Source organism: Musca vetustissima, unplaced genomic scaffold, assembly GCF_032173495.1.
Source record: "Musca vetustissima isolate MV318-11 ecotype Yass unplaced genomic scaffold, APGP_CSIRO_Mvet_v1 utg107389, whole genome shotgun sequence".
NCBI lineage: Eukaryota > Metazoa > Arthropoda > Insecta > Diptera > Muscidae > Musca > Musca vetustissima.
In genome coordinates this window covers 24,954-47,727 of record NW_026883465.1, presented here as the reverse complement: position 1 = coordinate 47,727, position 22,774 = coordinate 24,954, and the positions used below count along the sequence as shown (strand labels likewise).

Genomic DNA, 22,774 nt, shown 5'->3' with positions numbered 1-22,774 from the left:
CTTTCGCAGTGTAATATTTCTTTTATTTATAGTATGTCTGTGATAAGTTGGAAAGACAATTTCAAATTTATAAGATGGTTCATCATCTTCTGAAAAGATGAGTATTTGATTTTTAAATGCGTTTATAGGAGCGTCAGTGTATTGTATTATATTATGAGATGAGCTTTCGTGACTGTGTTGGGTCGAAGTCAGAGCATTTATCTCTTCTGGTTCTTTAGGAGGTCTTGATAGTGCATCGGCAACTACATTTGTACTACCGGGTTTGTATAGTAATTCGTAATTGAATTCCTCAAGGAAGGCTGTCCATCTTCTTAGCTTGAAATTAGCTGTTTTATTATTCAATGCGTATGTCAGTGGAAGGTGATCGGTATAAATTTTAAGTTTGGCAGAACCGTAAAGGTAGTTTCTGAGGGATTTGAGAGCCCAGGTAATTGCTAGCATCTCCTTTTCGTTTGTTGCATAATGTTCCTCTTCCTTTTTGAAAGTTTTAGACAAAAATATAATTGGTTTAATTGGTGAAAGCACTGCGCGCATTGCGTAGTGCGAAGCGTCAGTTGTAAGTTCAAATTCTTTATTAAAATCGGGGTATGCCAATATTACGTCTTCCGATGACAATATTCTCTTCAATATATTAAAATCTTCTACTGCTTCTTGATCGAGATCTATGGTCATTTTATTGGAAACGTATTTGGACGCACGTTCTGCCTCCCCCCTTAAATATATTGTCAGAGGTTTAGAAATTTTGGCACAATCTCTAATAAAGCGTCTGTAGAAATTACAAAGTCCTAAAAATGATCTTAAGTCTTTAAGCGTTACCGGAAATGGAAATTTTTCTATTGCTTCAACTCTTTTTGGGTTTGTTTTTATACCGGAATCGGATATTATGAAACCAGGAATTCAACTTCTTTTTTCAGAAATTCGCATTTGTCGATTTGTACCTTTATATTGGCTTTCTCTAATGTCTCGAATATGGTTGAAATATTCTCGAGATGTGAATCTTCATCCTCTGCGAATATTATTATATCATCCATATAGATGAAACATATTTTGCCAATGTGCTCCCTGAGAATGTCGTCCAAGGCTCGTTGGAATATGTACGGAGCATTTTTCAAACCAAATGGAAGTCGAGTGATTTCGTATTTTGCATTATTAATAGAAAAGGCAGTTTTTTCTCTATCACTTTCTTTAAGTAATATTTGATGAAATCCACTTTTTAAATCTAATACACTAAACAGTTTATTTTTTCCTATTTGTGGTAGGATTTCATTTATTTCTGGGATGGGATATATATCTCGAATTGTCTCCTTATTTAATTTTCTATAGTCTATCACCATTCTGTATTTCACTTTGCCTGATGTATCCGATTTTTTTGGCACGATCCAGATGGGTGAATTGTATGGTGACCGTGAAGGTCTAATTATACCCTGATCGAGGAGTTCCTTTATCTGTTTTTCTACTTCTCTTTTCAAATGCATAGGGTAGGGATAAAATTTTGAATAAACTGGTTCGAATATATGGTAGTCTGAATATCGGCGACTACTGTCGTAGTGTAAGTAAGTTTTTCATTTGGTTCCCCAAAGAGTGATTTATGCTTTTGGATCGCCAGATCTAGTTTTTGTTTCTCTTGTGGGGTTAAATGGTCTGTCCTAAGGTCGATAGTGTTCACAGATCGAGATAATTTCTGCTTTATTTTCACTTTTATTCTATTTGTCTATAAGCATGTAGTCTTTTGACGTATAAATGCCAGCAGATAATTTTTTAAGCTATCGTTTCCTAAAATTTCGTCAAAAGATTTAAGGGTTGGTAAAAGGAAGAATTGTAGGGGGCAACAATTTTTATCAAAAAGATTGATAAAAGTGTGTTGTGTTATTGATGTTTTTCCTCCTACTGAGTTTGCAACAAAATGGGGTTTTATTTTCTAAAGGTTTTTTATAAGTCCAGGTTGGATATAATTTTTATTTGAAGCAGTATCAATCAAGATTTTAAGAATTTGTCTTGAATTCGTCCTACAAAAAATGAATATCTACGAATTCTTGTGTATCTTGTTTGTCATCGTTGTCAAGAACATCATATTGATTTTTTATGTAATCATTGAGATCAGGTAATTGTTCTTGATTTTCATACTGCTCTAACATTGTTTCGTATTCTTCAGTGGTGGGACCTAATTCATCTGTGTCTACATGAAAATTTCTTTGTGCCTTATCAGGTCTCCTAAATTGGTCAGAATGTTCTGATGGTCTCTTTCCATAAAATCTATTATTTTGTGCTGGCCTATTCATGTAGTTAACAGCTCGGGATTGCATGGAAGCATCTATTTCCATCGGCTCAGGCTTGGGCTGAGGTTTTGGTGCTGTTGGTCTTGGTGGTTGCAAATTTTGATTTTGGGTGTAATTATGTTGATTATAATTGTTACGAGGATAGACAGGAGGATTAGAATCATTTTGTCGAACACCAGAGTGTTGTGGTAAATATGCCAATTGTGGGTAAAATGGCATCTGATTCGTATTTTGATAATGAGTTTTTGGATGGGGTGGTTTCTGAAAATTGAGTCTATTATTTTTAACTGTTGGATTATGTGAGTTAGCAAATTGTGCTCTAGCGAATTTATTTTCCATTTTGAGACATAATTGTAGTGCTTGTGGGAGGTCCGTCGGCTCTTTCATGCCAAGATGTTAACGTTAACTGAAGAAGTTAACGTTAACGTATATTTTCGCCCGATTTTATGTAAATGGTGTACCAAAGTCCTTATATATCTTTCGATTTGCACGAAATTTGGCACAACGTACTAAACTAAGTCTAGAATATGTGCAAAGTTTCGTGAAAATCGGTTCAGATTTAGGTAAATAGTCCACTAAAGTCCCTGGAAATCTTTTGATTTGCACGAATTTTGACACAGTGTACTGAATTAAGTCTAGAATGATGTGTGAAAAGTTTTGAGAAAATCGGTTCAGATTTAGATATAGCTCCCATATATAGCTTCGCCCAATTTAGGTAAATAGTCCACTAAAGTCCTTAGAAATCTTTTGACTTGCACGAAATTTGCCACAGCGTAATGAATAAGGTCTAGAATGATGTTCACCAAGTTTCGTGAAAATTGGCTCAGATTAAGATATATCATATAGTCCGACTTTACTACTTTCCTTACTGGTTTTATATCGGAAATTTGACAAAAATGAAATGGTAAATAGTTTCTGAAATATATTTTTCATGAATTCGTTAATTTTTACCAAACCTAAATTGATGCAATTCTGGTACGGCAAAACAACGTTTGCCGGGTCTATATATCTCTATATATAAATTACATGTATGTTCGTGATCGCTAAACTCAAAAACTACTGCACCGATGGACTTCAACTGTGTAGTTTGAAGTCCATACGACAGATGGCGCAATATTTAGTTTTTGACCGTAACTCAAAAACTACTACACCGATTTTGACAAAACTTTATGTATATGCTCTATGGGGCGTGATGAGTGTTTCTGATTAATTTTAAGTTCGTCCTACAGATGGCGCGCTACATAGTTTCTTTGCGTTTTTGCCGATTTGAGATTGGGTGCTAAATCGACTTTAAGTTTTTTGACACCGATTCATACATAACCTGTTTTCGTGAAAAGCGTGTCGGAGTCAAACGAAAAAAAGATTATAAAAATGATGTAAAAAATGTATAGCAACTCATCAATTGAGAACGGCGGGACCAATGTGACTAAAAATTTCTTTCTGTTATCTGTAATTGAAGTGGGAATGTTTTTATGAAAGAACTCGGTGAAGAACTTCCCTATTTTGTAACTTAGTTTGTTAAAAAAATTAAAGGTCCGCCATATTGTTAATTTCTGAGTGAGAGTTCATACGAGAGCCGGACATGTACTCTTTCTAACACCCTTCGAATTTCCGGATTCCGATGTTCCAGTGAGGAGTTACCATGCCCGCCATCCAAAATAAGGATATTTTCTTTTTAATCACCAAAAACTACAACAACCAAATTTTGCAAATTATTTTTCTTTTCTTTAATCTTCAATTTCAAATATATATGTGTAACGTTACAAACCTTACCATACCTTAACATGGTATTCATTTACCAGCCCAGTGAAAATCTTGAAAATTTAAAATCGAGAAAAGAAAAACCGGTTAATTGAAAATCAGTATAAGATAAAGACCCCCCACACCGTTCTTAAGCAGAATAAAGAAGAGTGGGCCTAAATGACTTCCTTGAGGAGCACCCGAAGGAACATCAATGGATTTGGAGAGACAATCTTCAAACAAAACCACCTGTGATCTATTTCGTAAATAAGATATCCATTTAACTAAATTAATGCTGAAGCCAATATGATTTAATAAAAATTTATGGTGAAACCTGTCAGAAGAATCCTGAAGTCAGTGTAAATTGTATTGGTTTAATTACGCTGAACAAAACCTTTTATTACGGTTGATGTATATTGTATAAGATTACTTATGGTTGAGATACTACTTGCATCATTAATCAAATTTTCGAACAAATTTGGAACAGCATTTAATTTAGAAATTCCTCTATTAATTCGAAACATTAATACTTCAAAGTCCAGATGATATCCGAGTTTGTTATTCTAACAGGTGGAACACATTCTAGAATAAATTTATTTAGGATATCATAAAATTTATATACTAACTAATTATTCTATTTCACTCACAAATAAATAAAGTGGTCCAGTTTACATATGAAATAAGTGAATTTAGCTTTCGAAAGTCCGGTTTATTATAATTAGGGGGCAGATTTATATGGCATTGAGGAATTTTAGCAGCTAAATTATTATAGATCATGGATATGCACAGTGTAGGATGGTTACTATCTTCCGGAGTACATACTAATTATTTCCAAATATTGTGCATAATTCACAAATTAACTAGCAGAGAATTATCGAGTTAATTTTGTGTTTATTATTTTTTATTTAGCAATATTTCAACAATATTTTTTTAGCAATATTTGAGTTATAATTTCAGATCTTTCCAGAAATTCTTAACAAACGAAACCTATTTCTTGTGTTACGATTTTAAAAGATGGTTTACTTTCTGAGAATGCAGATAGAAGCTTATAACAACGTAAAAAGAAATTTCCATCGATTTTTAATTTTATGGAATAATTTATATTGTCAGCCGAGGTCTGGTGCAAACCTATATGTTTCTTATTTTATACGCAATAAAAAATATCAATAATATTTTCCACGTATTTTCTTTACGGGTACCCGAATATATAGAGCAAGACTCAAGTACCTCACAAATTATCGCATTATTAGAATTGGTCTTTACGAAATTTTAAGTTTTTATCTAACTACTCTAACCTAAAAAGATCATTTAGTGTTGAGGCGTAATTACAGTCAACACCCGGTACAACGAACACTCAGTTTAACGGGATATAACGAATGACCAAAATATACTGACTATCGCATATAACGAACGTTTTGCAAATTTTTATACAGTGTATATATATATATATATATATATTACTGTTATAACGTTAATTAATGTATTTTTGTTAGAAATCCATTGAAAAGTGGATTAACATTTTTGTATTTAAATAAAATTTCACCTGAAAATAACTTCGCGATAAAACGAATTTTTCGCTATAACGAATGTGCGTTATAATGCGCGTTGACTGTATTACAGGGGTCGACTTATACATCATGCCGTACAGCATTTATCATAGTATGTGTATTTTTGAAAGTTTATTTATGTATGTGTGACACACACAATGCATGAAGAAAATCAAAATAGTTTGATTTCGAAAATGAAACCATTTCAATCTGTCAAATTTTATTGTTGGTAGTAAATCATTTTACGATTACAAATAATAAAATTGTGCCGAAAAATTCATGTTTTTTTTTTTAAACTTATTTCTTGGAATAATGATTTAAGAGTTTGCCACACACTAGTTAATCTCACACATACCCAAAAGGTTCATCGGCATGATGTATAGTGTGTGGGGCCCTTTAAAATACATTATTATATATACTTTTATTATATTACTAGCAGACCCGGCAAACGTTGTTTTGCCTTATCTGAAGGAAAATACCCTATAATTCGGTATTTCAAGTAGGGTAAGGAACTTAGCAGTAAATTGTCGGTATAGTATCACATTATGGTATATGTCCCACATAATGGTAGGCAAATCGGTCCAGTCGTTCCTTAAAAATATGTTTTTCAAGATTTTTGAATATGTTTTTCAAGATTTTCCATTTCAATTACAGATAACTGAAAGAAATTTTGAGTCAAATCGGTCCCACCGTAACTCAATAGATGAGTTACTATACCTTTTTATACCCTCAGCCTTATGGCTAATGAGGCTATGTACACTTTGATACGGCGAAAATGTGCCATATCGAAATATTGGTTTTAGACCCCATGTCTAAATCCGTTCAGAAAATTTGGAGTCCGTGCGTTGTCCTCTGTCTGTATGGCTGGCTGGTGTGCACGATAACTCTAGATGGGAATAATCGATTTCATCCAAACTTTGCATATCTTAATATTTCGACCAAACTTAGTTTAAGTTCGAAGATGTGGAATATCGGGTCACTCCTTCTGGTACCTCCCCCACGAAGGGTGCAAATTTTCAATATTTATAAATCCAATATCTGACGAATGGAATGTCCGATTTGAACCAAACTTTACACAACCTATTATCGTAATCAAGCCTAGAACATATAGGTAGATGGGACTCATTGGTCCACTCTTTCTGGTACCTCCCCCACAAAATGGTCAAAATTTTCAATATTTATAAATCCAATATCAGACGAATGGAATGTCCCATTTGAACCAAACTTTGCACAACCAATTCTATTAACCAAGCCTAGATCAGGTTTGAAGATGGGACCCATTGGTCCACTCCTTCTGGTAACTCCCTCACAGAGGGAGTACGTACATAAAGCAATGAAGGTACAGTAAGAAAAAAATTTGAAAATATGAGTACATGAGACGACCTTTTTTATTATACCATGGTATAAATATAAGCTTCCAATTTGTGATGTGTTTACCAAAATGGATTCTGAAATGTATATTGAATTATTAGACGGCGTTTTAAAATCACATTTTGATTCGTATTCTATCTGTTACGTTAAATGTCGGTGGACATGCTAAATATTAATATTAATAACAGTATTCTAAAGTTTTTTTTAACGTCATTTTTTATTTTAAAACTAGCATATGCCCGCTACTTCTTTAGCGAATGTGGGATATACTTAAACATTTAATAACATATTATTTTATTTTCACAGAAAACAGCATATGTCAGAAAAATAAGCAATCCACACATTAATATCGACCATAAATTAAATTCGAGTACTATTTAGTACCAAATTTCATGAAGGTTTACCCAAATCCAAATTGTACCAAATGTAGTTCTATTTAGGACACATTAGGACACACTGCGTACGTCCCTGACCGTAATTGTACACCTCCTACATATCCTAATTGTACACCTCCAAGATTCAGAATTCCAACTCTATCGGTCCACACACAATTCAAATTGTACCAAATTTAGTACACAGTAGTACCAATTTCCAAAACTTCCTACATACCCCAATCCTACACCCCACAGTGAACCTAAATTCAAGTTTCAGGATTCCAACTCGAATCGGTTCACCCACAATTCAAATTGTACCAAATTTAGTACATATTAGCAACAATTTTCAAAATTTCCTACATACCCCAATCCTACACCCCCACAGTGATCCTAAATCCAAATTTCAGGATTCCAATTCCATCGGTTCACCCACAATTCAAATTGTACCAAATTTAATACACAGTATTACGAATCTCCAAAACTTCCTATATAAACTAATTCTACACCACCACAGTGATCCTAAATCCAAGTTTCAGGATTCCAACTCTATCGGTCCAATCCTACACCCCACAGTGAACCTAAATTCAAGTTTCAGGATTCCAACTCGAATCGGTTCACCCACAATTCAAATTGTGCCAAATTTAGTACATATTAGTAACAATTTTCAAGATTTCCTACATACCCCAATCCTACACCCCCACAGTGATCCTAAATCCAAGTTTCAGGATTCCAACTCTATCGGTTCACCCACAATTCAAATTGTACCAAATTTAGTACACATTAGTACCAATTTTCAAAACTTCCTACATACCCCAATCCTACACCCCCACAGTGATCCTAAATCCGAGTTTCAGGATTCCAACTCTATCGGTTCACCCACAATTAAAATTGTGCCAAATTTAATACACAGTATTACGAATTTCCAAATCTTCCTATATAAACTAATTCTACACCACCACAGTGATCCTAAATCCAAGTTTCAGGAATCCAACTCTATCGGTCCACACACATTTCAAATTGTACCAAGTACGAATTTCCAAAACTTCCTACTTCACCCATACCTACACTCCCACAGTGATCTTAAATCCAAGTTTCACGATTCCAACTCTATCGGTCCACCCACAATTCAAATGGTACCAAATTTTGTACACAGTAGTACCAATTTCCAAAATATCCTACATACCCCAATCCAACACCCCCACAGTTATCCTAAATCCAACTTTCAGGATTCCAACTCGTATCGGTTCACTCACAATTCAAATTGTACCAAATTTAGTACATATTAGTAACAATTTTCAAAACTTCCTACATACCCCAATCCTCCACCCCCACAGTGATCCTAAATCTGAGTTTCAGGATTCCAACTCTATCGGTTCACCCACAATTCAAATTGTACCAAATTTAGTACACCTTAGTACCAATTTTCAAAACTTCCTACATACCCCAATCCTACACCCCCACAGTGATCCTAAATCCAAGTCTCAGGATTCCAACTCTATCGGTTCACCCACAATTCAAATTGTACCAAATTTAGTACATATTAGTAACAATTTTCAAAACTTCCTACATAACCCAATCCTACACCCCCACAGTGATCCTAAATCTGAGTTTCTGGATTCCAACTCTATCGGTTCACCCACAATTCAAATTGTACCAAATTTAGTACACCTTAGTACCAATTTTCAAAACTTCCTACATACCCCAATCCTACACCCCCACAGTGATCCTAAATCCAAGTCTCAGGATTCCAACTCTATCGGTTCACCCACAATTCAAATTGTACCAAATTTAGTACATATTAGTAACAATTTTCAAAACTTCCTACATACCCCAATCCTACACCCCCACAGTGATCCTAAATCCAAGTCTCAGGATTCCACCTCTATCGGTTCACCCACAATTCAAATTGTACCAAATTTAGTACTCAGTAGTACCAATTTCCAAAACCTTCTACTTACCCCCAACCTTCGCCCTCACAGTGATCCTAAATCCTAGTTTCAGGATTCTAACTATATCTATATCTATATCTAACTATATCTGACCAACCACAATTCAAATTGTACCAAATTTAGTACACAATAGTACCAATTTACAAAACTTCCTACATACCCCAATCCTACCCCCACAGTGATCCTATATCCATGTTTCCGGATTCCAACTCTATCGGTTCACCCACAATTCAAATTTTACCAAAGTTAGTACACAGTAGTACGAATTTCCAAAACTTTCTACATACCCCAATCCTACACCCCCACAGTGCAGACTATATCTCTAAAAGCTGTTGAGATTTTAAATTGAAATTTTATAGGGACGTTCTTGAATTAGTGTATTTTCGAATCAGATCAAAAACAAAATTATTTTTTTTTTTTTTTTTAAACTGAGAATGGGTGGGGATCCTTAAACGAATGTCGACCACTGTTTAAACGGGCTCCTACGAGAAAACTCATGTTATGATAGGACATTGAACATACCGAAACACATGTGAGAAAAATATGATTGAAATTCTCAAAATATCTAATAGTGGGATTACCGTTATATGGAGCAATAAAAATGGAGATTAATATAGATATAGTGTACTTTGATAGCCAATGAGAATACAATATTCCAAATTACAGCCAATTCGGTTGACAAACGTGTCATAAATTCTCAAAATACCGACTTGGGTCAATATAATAATTATACCCTTCACCACACTGTGGTACATGGTCTTTGTGCATATGTTTGTAACAGGCAAAAACATTCGAGATAGACCCATGGTTCCTTTTGAGAATATGCATAGAATCACTTTCTAAGTCGATTTATGCATGTCCGTCCGTCTGTCTGTCCATGTTAAATTGTAAACAAAGTACAGGTCGCATTTATGATCCGAATTGGATGAAATTTGGCACAGCTCATTTGTTTGGCCCAAGGACGAACCCTATTGAAATTGGGAAAAATCGGTTCAGATTTATATATAGCTTCCATATATATTTTCGTCCGATTTAAGGTAAATGGTGTACCAAAGTCCCTCTATATCTTCCGATTTGCACGAAATTTGGCATAGCCTAATGAATTAGGTCTAGAATAATGTGTGTTAAGTTTCCTGAAAATCGGTCCAGATTCAGATATAGCTCCCATATATATTTTCGACCGATTTTATGTAAATGGTGTACCAAAGTCCTTATATATCTTTCGATTTGCACGAAATTTGGCACGACGTACTAAATTAAGTCTAGAATGATATGTGCGAAGTTTCGTGAAAATCGGTTCAGATTTAGATATAGCTTCCATATCTTCGTCCGATTTAAGGTTAATTGTGTACCAAAGTCCCTATATATCTTTCGATTAAATTAAGTATAGAATGATGTGTGCAAAGTTTCGTGAAAATCGGTTCAGATTTAGATATAGCTCCCATATATAGCTTCGCCCGATTTTGGGTCAATAGTCCACTAAAGTGGCATTCTCAATTGATGATTTACTACCATTTACCATTTTTTATATATATAGATATTATATATAACTAGCTGTCCCGGCAAACGTTGTTTTGCCTTATCAAAATTGCATCGATAAATTTTGTGCAAAAATTGCGGATTCATGGAAAATATATGAATAAGATCGAGAATGATGTCTGCCAAGTTTCGTGAAAATCGGTTCAGATTTAGATATAGCTCCCATATGTATTTTCATCCGATATAAGGTAATTGGTGCACCAAAGACCCTATATATCTTTCGAATTGCACGAATTTTGGTATAGGGTACTGAATTAAGTCTAGAATGATGTTGCTAAGCTTCGTGAAAAGATACATAGCTAGGGCGACTGACACAACGTACTGATGTTATATAAATTAGTCTCTGGCAAATTTCCCTGAAATCGGTTCAGATATAGATTTATAACAAAACGCGTCGTCTGTTAGGATACATTTGTAAAATATACCCAAAGTGGTGAAGGGTATCATATAGTCGGCCCAGTCCGACTTTACTACTTTCTTTACTGGTTTTTAGTACGGAGATGTAGTGATGCCGTTATGTGAACCCAAAATACAAAACAACAGCCAATTTGATTGTTAAACGTGGCAAAATTCCCTATATTGGGTGTAAACGTGGGTTAATGTTAAACATTTTTAGTACGACGATACAATGAGTACCACAAATACAAAATTACAGGCAAGTTGGTTGAAAAACGTGTAGAAAATCCGCAAAATACAGAATACTAAGGGGTACCGTTTTATGGGGCTACTCTAAAATTTGGGTTAATATTTTTGGTACGGAGAAGTGCTATACAACGAGAACCGTTATATGGGGGCTGAAACTTTGGTCAATATTAGTAATTTTTGGTACGGAGATGTGCTATACAATGAGAACACATAGTGCCAAATTAGAGTCAATTCGGTTTGGAAACGTGTTCAAAATACCAAATATTGGGGGTTCCGTTATATGGGGACTACACCAAAACGTGGACCGAAATTTCTGTGCAAATTTCAGAGCTCTGTCTTCAATATTGCGATCCCTATTGTGATTTCAACAACGGACATGCGTAAATCGACATGAAATTTTTATTCAAGATTAAAAATAATTTGTAGGGTCTCCTGTGAATATTTCGAGGTGTTGAAAAGGGAATGACAAATTTAATATACAGTTCACCATATGGGGAGGGTATAAAAATGCTCCACACAGGATAACTTATATTTTCAAACTAAATAAATCTTGATTCTATGCTATTATCGCGAATAATGTACGAAGCTTACATGTAGTTCTGTCTTTTCAGTTTCATAACATTAAATTAAACATATACATTAAGTTTAATTTCAAATATTTTGAGAATTTTCCATAAATAGCAATTGCTAACTTAAAGAAATTATGCCCTGCCAATTTTCGCCCAAAATATCTCAAAAAAAGGCGACGTGATGATATTATAAAAGATTGTTATAAAATTTGTGAAAATTCAAATGTTCTTCAAATAATTATTGCAACATGTTTGTGGGGTTTTCTCAAATTTATCTTTTATAATAAAAAAACTGTAAAACCAGGCATTCTCAATTGATGATTTACTACCATTTACCATTTTATATATATATAGATATTATATATAACTAGCTGTCCCGGCAAACGTTGTTTTGCCTTATCAAAATTGCATCGATAAATTTTGTGCAAAAATTGCGGATTCATGGAAAATATATTTAAGCAACATCAATAGTTTTGTAATTATATTTTGAAATGGACCAACAACTTTGCATTATTTTCTAATGGCTATGGAGGTCATTATGACCTATAGTTTTGAAGAGGGTCGGGATTAGGTTCCGTAGAAAAATGTATGTCCATGGTTTATTTATAAGGTTAACAGCAAGGTATATTAAGAAGGTAACCGTATCAAACCAGCTGATGGTAACATTATATGTCATAATAATTTGTTGTTGTTTTTTTTTCGAAAGCCTTTTAAATAAATACATTTGAAAATATCGAACAGAAAGGCATTAAAAAGTCATATCGGTAGGCCATCGAAATGAGAATACCATGGAGTCGATAACCCGATTTTGTGATCGAAAATAATATCTAGGTTCGATTGGATCTTTTTGTCTTTTAAAAGAAGACTCATTGGTTTCATTTTTATCTTCTAAAAGTCACTTCGTCTTTTATAAAAATCTATTTTTGTCTTCAATTAAAGGAGACTTTTTGCAAAAAATAGACCGTTCGACCAGAATAGTTTGTCTGTGTTGTGACACTTGAGGTTCTTGGAGCGCTTCATGTGAACATCAAAACACGTTTTCTATGCCTTCAGTTATGCTTTATTTAGTTGTTTTTCACATATCATATGAAGACATAAAAACACTAAGGAAAAGTAGTCCAAATCTTGTTATATCTCCATAAATACGATGACGCCAATTTTATTGATTTTAAGTCGCTCCTTTGATGTTGGTTTTTATTCACAAATCATATAATTTCACATATATTTACAATTTTCAAAATATTAAAAATGTAAACAAATATTTTTTCATTTTTCGAAATGCTAAATTCTGATTGGTTAAATTCAATTTGCTTTGAGTTTTGTATGTTTGGCGAAATTATTATTATTCGCCTTGATAACAATTTTGACATATCATGTTCCCAATTCGCCGATGCGGCTACCTTATATATCTACCTTGGTTAACAGGGAGGCGAATTCAAAGTCTTCATTGACTGTCAAATTTATTGTTTGCAACAAGGTATATTTAATAAGGTAGCCGCATCGGCCCAGCTGTTGGACAAATAAATGTCAAAAATGTTATTGTAATGTTGAACCAAAAAATTAAAAAACAAAATTATGAATGAAAATCTCCGAATTTCGAAGAGCTTTTTTGGCAATACTTTTATTAACATTTTCTACAAAAATTTGTGTAAAAAAATCTTGTCAATCTGTTTGTTTTGGCAAAATATTTTTGACATATCAAAATACAACAACCGATGTTTGTTGTAGAAATTCGCCGATGCGGCTACCTTGTATATCTACCTTGGTTTGCAAGAATAAATGAACAAAAAATATTTTTATTCATTTCATTTAGCGTATTATTTTTTGTTTTGAAAATTAATTCACTTTTTATCTACCTACGGCGAATTAAAATAACAAAATTATATTTGACTAATAATGTTTCTGTGTTATATACTGTAAGAAATTTTGTAAAAAAATATTTTCAAATTTTAAGGAAGGATTAAGGATTGTAACATTTAATGTCAAAACAAATTGTTGTAATGTTTAATTCGCCGTAAAAATAAATAAAATTTTTTAAATTAGACTTAAGCACTTGAGAAAAACATTCATGGTATATACTTACATCTGAATACGTCATATATTAGTGAATATACTTTTCTCATTTCGTATTCATTGGAAAAATTAATTTTTTCTGGTGGTTTTTTTAAGAGCTTGGCGGCATTAGTGATGTCCTCCAAAGACCAAATAATGTTTACTGCGGGCTTACTCTTTATAACTGCATGTTTACATTTTTTTCTGTCATCTTCTAACATACCGTTAAATGGACTTGCAGCTGGAGAGAATCGTTGGATATGTGAGGTGTCAAATATAGGTTTTTCTTTGAGTCGCATAAGTTCGTCATAGTTTCTGAAATTAAATAAGCCAACATATAGCTGATCATTTCAGTACAATTTTTAAGAATGGAATGTATTTCACCAGTTTGGTGAAATTCATGAAAAATTTACTGTTCATTAAAATAGTAGTGGTCGAAATGAAAGCTAATAAAACAAATAAATCATGATACAAGAGATAAGGTAACCTCATGCTCACATATGACTAATTTTTTCTTATTTTGACAACCCTTCATTGTCAACTTGGTGTAAATAATAAACACACATACACACATTCATAAATTCCTATCAATTACAATACCAAACCAGTGAGCGGAGCAGTATAGTCGGACAGGGCCGACCATATGATACCCTACACAACTTCCACGAAAATATAACATTCTGTAGTTCTATATTCTGAGCTTGGGCAATATTTCGCGGTATTTGCACCGTTTTGACCGAAAAGAGGTCAACAAATATTACTATTATTCAGTACAGCCCTTCCAATTACTTGTCCACTGGCGTAGGGGATGATAGATACCAAGCAACGGCTCTGATTGGCTTTAACATGGCGAAGTCCAAGCTTATCTTGGTCCCTCTTTCATCTCAATTGTGGACACTGACCACTCCGTGGTGCCACCTGGGGTAGCTATTTTCATCCCCCAATGAAATAGTGAGCTAAAATGTGCCGCGAGTTATCCCATAAGAACTATAAAAAAATGGGTTGAGGCGTCGGGTTAGTTGCCCACACTCGGAAAATCCCTCCTGCTATGAAAAAGCAAAGAAAAAGAAAACCAAACCCCCTAATGTTGACAACCCCCGCAAACTTATAAAGGACCACGATCTGCGAATCAGCATTTGGAATGTGCACACGTTGTACATAACAGGCGCAGTTCTCGCTTTGGCGGTTGTACTCAAGAAGTACAAAGCCGACATTATTGCCTTACAGGACATGCGATGGAAAGGGACTGGCGTAAGTAAATCAGACAATTACGCATTGTATTGTAGCTGCCATGAAACGAGATGTGGGAAGGCAAATATCGGAAAGTTCAGCCTTCATGACGAAACATCCGACAACGGCATGAGGTTGTTTGACATCGCGGCAGCAAAAAATATGGTAGTTAGCAGAAACAGCATCTCGATATATACAAGGCCACCTGGATTTCTCCTGATCAAGCAACGAGAAATCAAATCGATCATGTTGTGATAGACGGAAGGCATTCATCCAGTGTTTTAGACGTTCGATCGATCCGAGGAGCGAATATCGATTCGGACCATTACCTTGTGGCAGCCAAGGAACGCACCCGTCTTAATGTAGCAGCAAAGGTGCGATCTAATGTAACACGGAAATTTGACGTCAAAAAGCTGCAAACACAACAGATAGCAGAAACCTACTCCGCTCAACTTACCCAACCGCTTGACGAAAGCACCCCTTGCCCCGATAATAATATAGAAGCACAGTGGCAGAGAATTGCCCACTCCCTACAAACTGCATCAAAAGCAACGCTTGGGTACCAAAGACCACCATTAAGAAATCCGTGGTACGATCAGGAGTGTCGTAAAGCTACTAATATGAAAAACGCAGCGTATAGGGCAACCCTGCGGACAGTAGCAACACGTAATGCGATGGAGAACTATAGGAAGAAAAGGAGAGAGGAGAAAAGTATTTTCAGAAAAAAGAAGAAAGATCAAGAAAAACGAGCGTGAGCAAATCGAAATGTACAGGAGTCAGAATGAAGTCCGAAAATTCTACCAACGGGTAAAACATCAAACCGAAGGCTTTGGTGCAGGCCCATCCTCCTGTAGAGATGAAGAAGGAAGTATAAAAACACAAAACAAAAATATTTTAAAATTAACTATTATAAACTAATGTATTTTCAAATACCTGTGGGCGTTCTCATAGAAGAGCTGAAGGTCTTCTCATAGAAAATATATTGGCCCCAAGGGAACTTTGGGTGCTAATATCAGATACCACGGATTCCGACAGAAAAGCATATATCGATTAAATCAGGGCCTTTCTTATTGTGAATTTAAAATTAAATTTATTTAGGATATCATAAAATTTATATACTGATAAATCTAGATCACTATGACTCTTAAAAATAAATAATGAGCTCCAATTTACGGTTGAGATAAGTGCGGTTAGCTTTCGGAAGTCAGTTTTATTATAATTAGGAACAGATTTAAATGCCATTGAAGAATTTTTGGTAGCTAAATTATTATGCATCATGGATATGCATATTGTAGGATGGTAGTTATCTTCGGGAGTACATACTGGAGGTATTTTAATTATTTCAAAATATTGTGTATTTTATGTATTTTAGCAAGAGCAACTTTGCAAATTATTTCGCAAATTACTCAAGAAGTTCTTTACAACTAAACTACACCAACCAAACAATACAATAACGACAATGCCTGAGAACAAAGTTTGTACCTTGTGCGATAAGATTGGCTTGAAACCATTCACCAAAGAAAACATTTACTACTATTACATTCCCATTAACGGTTTGGCCAGTTATGGAGCATTGTCTTTGAATGTTATGAATCCTTCGCTGGTCTCGAAGATGCTTAGTCCCCGTAAGGATTTGACAAATGCATTGCTGTTGAGTTCTGTTGTTGGTGCAGCTTTCTACATTTATGGACGTCCTGCCCTGAAGGCTGTTCCCAATGATAAGCGCGGCCTTTACGCCATATTGGGTGGCGGTCTCTGGGCCATGGGAAGTGTACTATTCTGGGCTGTCTTGAAATCGGTATGTCCCTCAGATAATGCTGCTGTGGCCACAGTCGCCGGCCTAGCCACTGGTGCTGTTATTGTCAAAGTTGGCAAAGACTATTTCGAAGATATTGATAAGCAAATCAAGTAAACGGGGTGTAAAACAAGCAGTTACTGCCAATGACATCATCTACATCATCAATCATATATATTTTTTGTGTGTCTTAATAGTTTTTAGATGCATTCAAAATGCTTTTCTCAGTCATTGATGGAAAAAAGTGAAATTTCATTAAACCAATAACTACTTGTTGGACAGCGGCCGGTATTTCATTTGTTTTTTATCATTGAAATCTATATATTTGTTAATAATTGTTTTTTTTAATTACTAAGATGTTAAGATAAATCGGGCATATGCATACTATATAGTGTAGCCCCCTCCATCAACCCCCCTCACAGAAATAAAAACTAACCATTAAAAAAAATAATTCACAAATGCTAGATCTAGAATTCGATCATAACAATTTGATACGCTATTAATTTGATAAAGATTTATGTCGCTAAATCGATTTACAATTTCAAAGGTATATAAGTTTACATTTGCATCAGCTTTTAAGGGCGTTAGAATCTGGCAATGAAAGCCACTTTACGGACGACAGATTAAAATCGCCGAAAACTAATATTTTGTCAGAGTCATTCATTTTGTTAGTGATTGAATTTATTGCTAACAGATTCTGATTATAAATATCAAGTTTCGATGAGGGAGGAATGTATGTGCAAGTCACATATAATTTAAAATTTTCTAATTCAATGGATATGCAAATAAATTCGATATCAAAACCGTTTAATTCAATTAAATTAGTGGAATATTTGGCATCAACTACAATAAGGAGGCCACCACCTTTTTTAACAACTCTATCTTTTCTAAATATTTGATATCTAGAATACAAAATTTCACATATAATTAAAACCATAAATAGAAAAATAAACCATCATAATTAAAACCAAGGCTATCAGAGAATAATCGAGTTAATTTTGTGTTTAACCCTCTTACATTCTGATAGCAAACATTGAGAAACATATTTAGTTTTTTGGCAATATTTCAGCCCTCTGAGGCAAATGAGCTAAATTTTCAGATCTCTCCAGAAATTCCTTTACAAATGCATTAGCAGGCCAAAATTCTCTCGAAATTAGTCGATGAAACATACTTTCTTGTACTATGATTTTAAAAGATGATCTACTTTCTGAGAAAGCAGACCAGAGCTTATAACAACGTAGAAAGAAATTTCCATCGATTTTTGATTTTATATAATAATTTATATCCTCAGCTCAGGTATATGGTGCAAACCTTGATACAAATACCATTTTCATGGTGGGAGCCATAGATAATGGTCTTTGACCAGGTTGGAGGGAATTGCTAGTGACAGCTACGGAAGACGCATTAGATGATTGAACTGATGTTTCTCGATTTCCGTGAGTAGGTTTTGAAGTCTTTTCCAGACTAGCACTACTTATACTCACAGATTTTGGATTAATCACTTCATTTACATCCTTAACGATTTCCGAGGCCGCATGTGACGCAACACTAGCATATGTCTGGACACAATCCGTTTCCGTTGTATCTGTGATATTGACGGAAGGTGATTGTGGCACCGTATTCCCAACAGAACCTTTTTCGCAGACCTTTTACGTTTCTGCCCAGACACAGACGGCGATGATACAAATTCATCTAGCTCTTGGTACTTTTCGAACAAATTGGAAAAATTCTCAAAGCGTTTTGATAACGATGTAAATTCCTTTTTCGTCGAACCAAGCTCCGACTGCAAGTCTTTTACAAAGTTATAAAAGTCGGCTGGGAGTTTTCGACAATGAACACAGCACCAACGGACACAAACATTATCCCTAATTGTGTCGACTACTTTTGCATTAATTCGAGCACATTTAACGTGCCATTGATTAAGGCAAAACCAGCATGTGACACACAACTCATCATCTACAGAAATATTACATAATTCATAAGGACAAACCATTTTTAAAAATTATTATTATTGATTTTTTATATAATTTATAATTTTTTTATGATTTGGCAACTCTGTTTTGAGATGTCAAAATAACAAAACAAAATAAATGAAATGTTACAACAACAATATAAGCTAATGTAACAAAGGAACAAAGTGGGAATAGAAACAAAATGCCAATTAGAATTAAAAAGATTAATTAATATTAGCAAAAATATGTTAAATTTCACAATTCCAATTAGATCAAAATGCACAAAAATTATTTCACAACACTTTTAAACACTGTTACCACAAAAACACTGATTATATTGTTAGAAATTAAATATTTTTTAAACGTGCACAGAGCACCACGAAATTAGTGAACATTCACGACAGGGTTGCCAACAGATTGGCATGCATGGTTGTACCTACTTGACAGATAAAGATAAACATAAACAAAAGAGTTTTAAACAAGAATTGCTTAAGTGCACTCATTTCTAGTGGGAAGAGAAATGCCTTGCACGGCTGATTCTTAATGTTTTATACGTGGCGACATTGACAAAACCATTGCATATATTACAATGGCTAAAAATAAAAACATCTATCCTAATTTCGTTCCGGTTTCGCTCTGTCGATAAGCTGCTTTCACACGAGCCATCAATGTCATATCGCTCATTTACTGAATCTTGGAAGGAAGCAAGTGGGAATAGAAACAAAATGCCAATTAGAATTAAAAAGATTAATTAATATTAGCAAAAATATGTTAAATTTCACAATTCCAATTAGATCAAAATGCACAAAAATTATTTCACAACTCTTTTAAACACTGTTACCACAAAAACACTGATTATATTGTTAGAAATTAAATATTTTTAAACGTGCACAGAGCACCACGAAATTAGTGAACATTCACGACAGGGTTGCCAACAGATTGGCATGCATGGTTGTACCTACTTGACAGATAAAGATAAACATAAACAAAAGTGTTTTAAACAAGAATTGCTTAAGTGCACTCATTTCTAGTGGGAAGAGAAATACCTTGCACGGCTGATTCTTAATGCTTTTTACGTGGTGACATTGACAAAACCATTGCATATATTACAATGGCTAAAAATAATAACATCTATCCTAATTTCGTTCCGGTTTCGCTCTGTCGATAAGCTGCTTTCACTCGAGCCATCAATGTCATATCGCTCATTTACTGAATCTTGGAAGAAATATTTGTCAACGTCGAAGAACGCAAAACATTGATTATATCTAAAGGCATCATTTACACCAATGACTTACGAAATCTAAGAGACAATGAAATTAAAGAAGAACTATTACAAATGAACCGCAACGTTATGAATATCACGCGACTAAAGAAGAGTGAAGAGTTTTATACATATTAAAATCCAATACTAGAGATCTCCAGGAACATGTTTTCGTTGAATATTTTCGTCACTATATTCCAAACCCACCAAGGTGTTACAATTGTTTTACAATTGGCCACGTATTTTAGAAGAGCTTATTAAGAGTTCACGGCATAATTATTCAAGGTAGTCTCATTTAAAAAATGGATAATGGCAATCCTTTTTAATATGTAACTTATGCCATGTTCTGACGGGAACTTGAATAACGTAGTTTTCTCTCAGAATTACGTCCATGAATTAGGCCGTTCATACAACTCTATTCTTAATTCATGTATTCAGAGACTCTTTTTCAAACATTTTTTTCTAAAGATGTTGTTGTTTTTAATAATTTTATTTTCTCAATAAACTGCCACATATCTAAAAACATGATTTTTTATTTTGGCTTATTGTTCCATATTTTATACGCTTATTACAACCCAATGAGGAGAAATATGTATTGAATATGTAGAAAACGAAATGATTTTTATTTTTCATTCATCATATTCCATTTTTCTGCTAATTTTTAAAATTTAAATTAATATTTTCATTCTGTTAAATGAACTGTTTTTCCATAAATTATCTTAATTTTTAGGGATGGACCAATTTAGAGAGTGATTCGAGTTGAACAACCTACAAAAATGAGTGTTCCTTCAGGAAATTTTGTATGGGGAACAAAGCAATTATTTTATAACTGAGGGTCGAACAACGAATAGAGAGCGAGCAACGCTTGTCTGTACATGACATTAACATTAATTTCAAATAAAATAAAAAAAAAAATCCATACAATTTTATGTATGTCGATTGACATATTTTGAACAAATTAAAAATGTATATTTTCTATGCCAGCAAATTGTTATCAGGATGTAAATATGGGAGCTACAACATATATTTATGGATTTTTTAAGCAGGGAACTTCAAAATATTAATAGATATAAAAATTTTGCAATTTTTGCCACTGATAATGTGCCTATAATTCAATGAAATGTAATTCATTTAAATTTTGAAAACTGAAAGTTGAACAGGACACACCAAAATAAACGATTGTGGTAAAGGAGAAAAATGTAGTAATGTCCCTAAATGTGTGAACTGTGGAAATGTCAGTTTCTCTGAAGAATACCTCGTTTTTTTTTTAATACAATTTACCAACAAACAATACAATTGCATCTGACAATGTAATAAAGACAACGATGAGTCAAACGTCACTCAAAAACATACACTAGTACCAATTTCCAAAACATTCTAAATACTCAATCCTACACCCCCACAGTTATCCTAAATCCAAATTTCAGGATTCCAACTCTATCGATTCACCCACAATTCAAATTGTACCAAATTTAGTATACAGTAGACGAATTTCCACAACTTCCTGCTTAACCCAAGCCTTCACACCCTCAATGATTCCAAATTCAAATTTTAGGATTTCAACTCTATTGTTTCACCAACAATTCAAAATGTACCAAATATAGTACATAGTAGTATCAATTTCCAAAACTTCCTACAACCCCAATTCCACACCTCCACAGTGTTCCTAAATCAAAATTTCAGGATTCCAACTCCATCGGTTCACCCACAAATCAAATCGTACTATATTTAGTACTTAGTAGTACCAATGTCCCAACATTCCTACATACCCCAATCCTACACTTCCACAGTGATCCTAAATCAAAATTTCAGGATTCCAACTCTATCGCTGCACCCACACTTTAAATTGTACAAAATTTAGTACACTTAGTACTAATTTTGATCCTAAATCAAAATTTCAGGATTCCAACTTCATCGTTGCACCCCCAATTTAAATTGTATTAAATTTAGTACATAGTAGTACCAATTTCCAAACCTTCCTACATACCGCAAACCGCAACGTTATGAATATCACGCGACTAAAGAAGAGTGAAGAGTTTTATACATATTAAAATCCAATACTAGAGATCTCCAGGAACATGTTTTCGTTGAATATTTTCGTCACTATATTCCAAACCCACCAAGGTGTTACAATTGTTTTACAATTGGCCACGTATTTTAGAAGAGCTTATTAAGAGTTCACGGCATAATTATTCAAGGTAGTCTCATTTAAAAAATGGATAATGGCAATCCTTTTTAATATGTAACTTATGCCATGTTCTGACGGGAACTTGAATAACGTAGTTTTCTCTCAGAATTACGTCCATGAATTAGGCCGTTCATACAACTCTATTCTTAATTCATGTATTCAGAGACTCTTTTTTCAAACATTTTTTTCTAAAGATGTTGTTGTTTTTAATAATTTTATTTTCTCAATAAACTGCCACATATCTAAAAACATGATTTTTTATTTTGGCTTATTGTTCCATATTTTA

General features: G+C 34.0%; 1 protein-coding gene across 1 annotated transcript; it reads left to right on the top strand.

The window, feature by feature from the left end:
• The first annotated feature begins 16,742 nt into the window (after positions 1-16,742).
• On the top strand, positions 16,743-17,204 carry LOC133330333 (uncharacterized). The gene has a single exon (XM_061538790.1). The coding sequence runs from the start codon at positions 16,752-16,754 to the stop codon at positions 17,202-17,204; it is 453 nt and encodes a 150-aa protein (XP_061394774.1). The 5' UTR covers positions 16,743-16,751.
• The last annotated feature ends 5,570 nt before the right edge of the window (positions 17,205-22,774 follow it).

Coding starts and splice junctions, on each gene's coding strand:
- LOC133330333 (XM_061538790.1), top strand. CDS start 16,752: ATGCCTGAGAACAAAGTTTGTACCTTGTGCGATAAGATTGGCTTGAAA.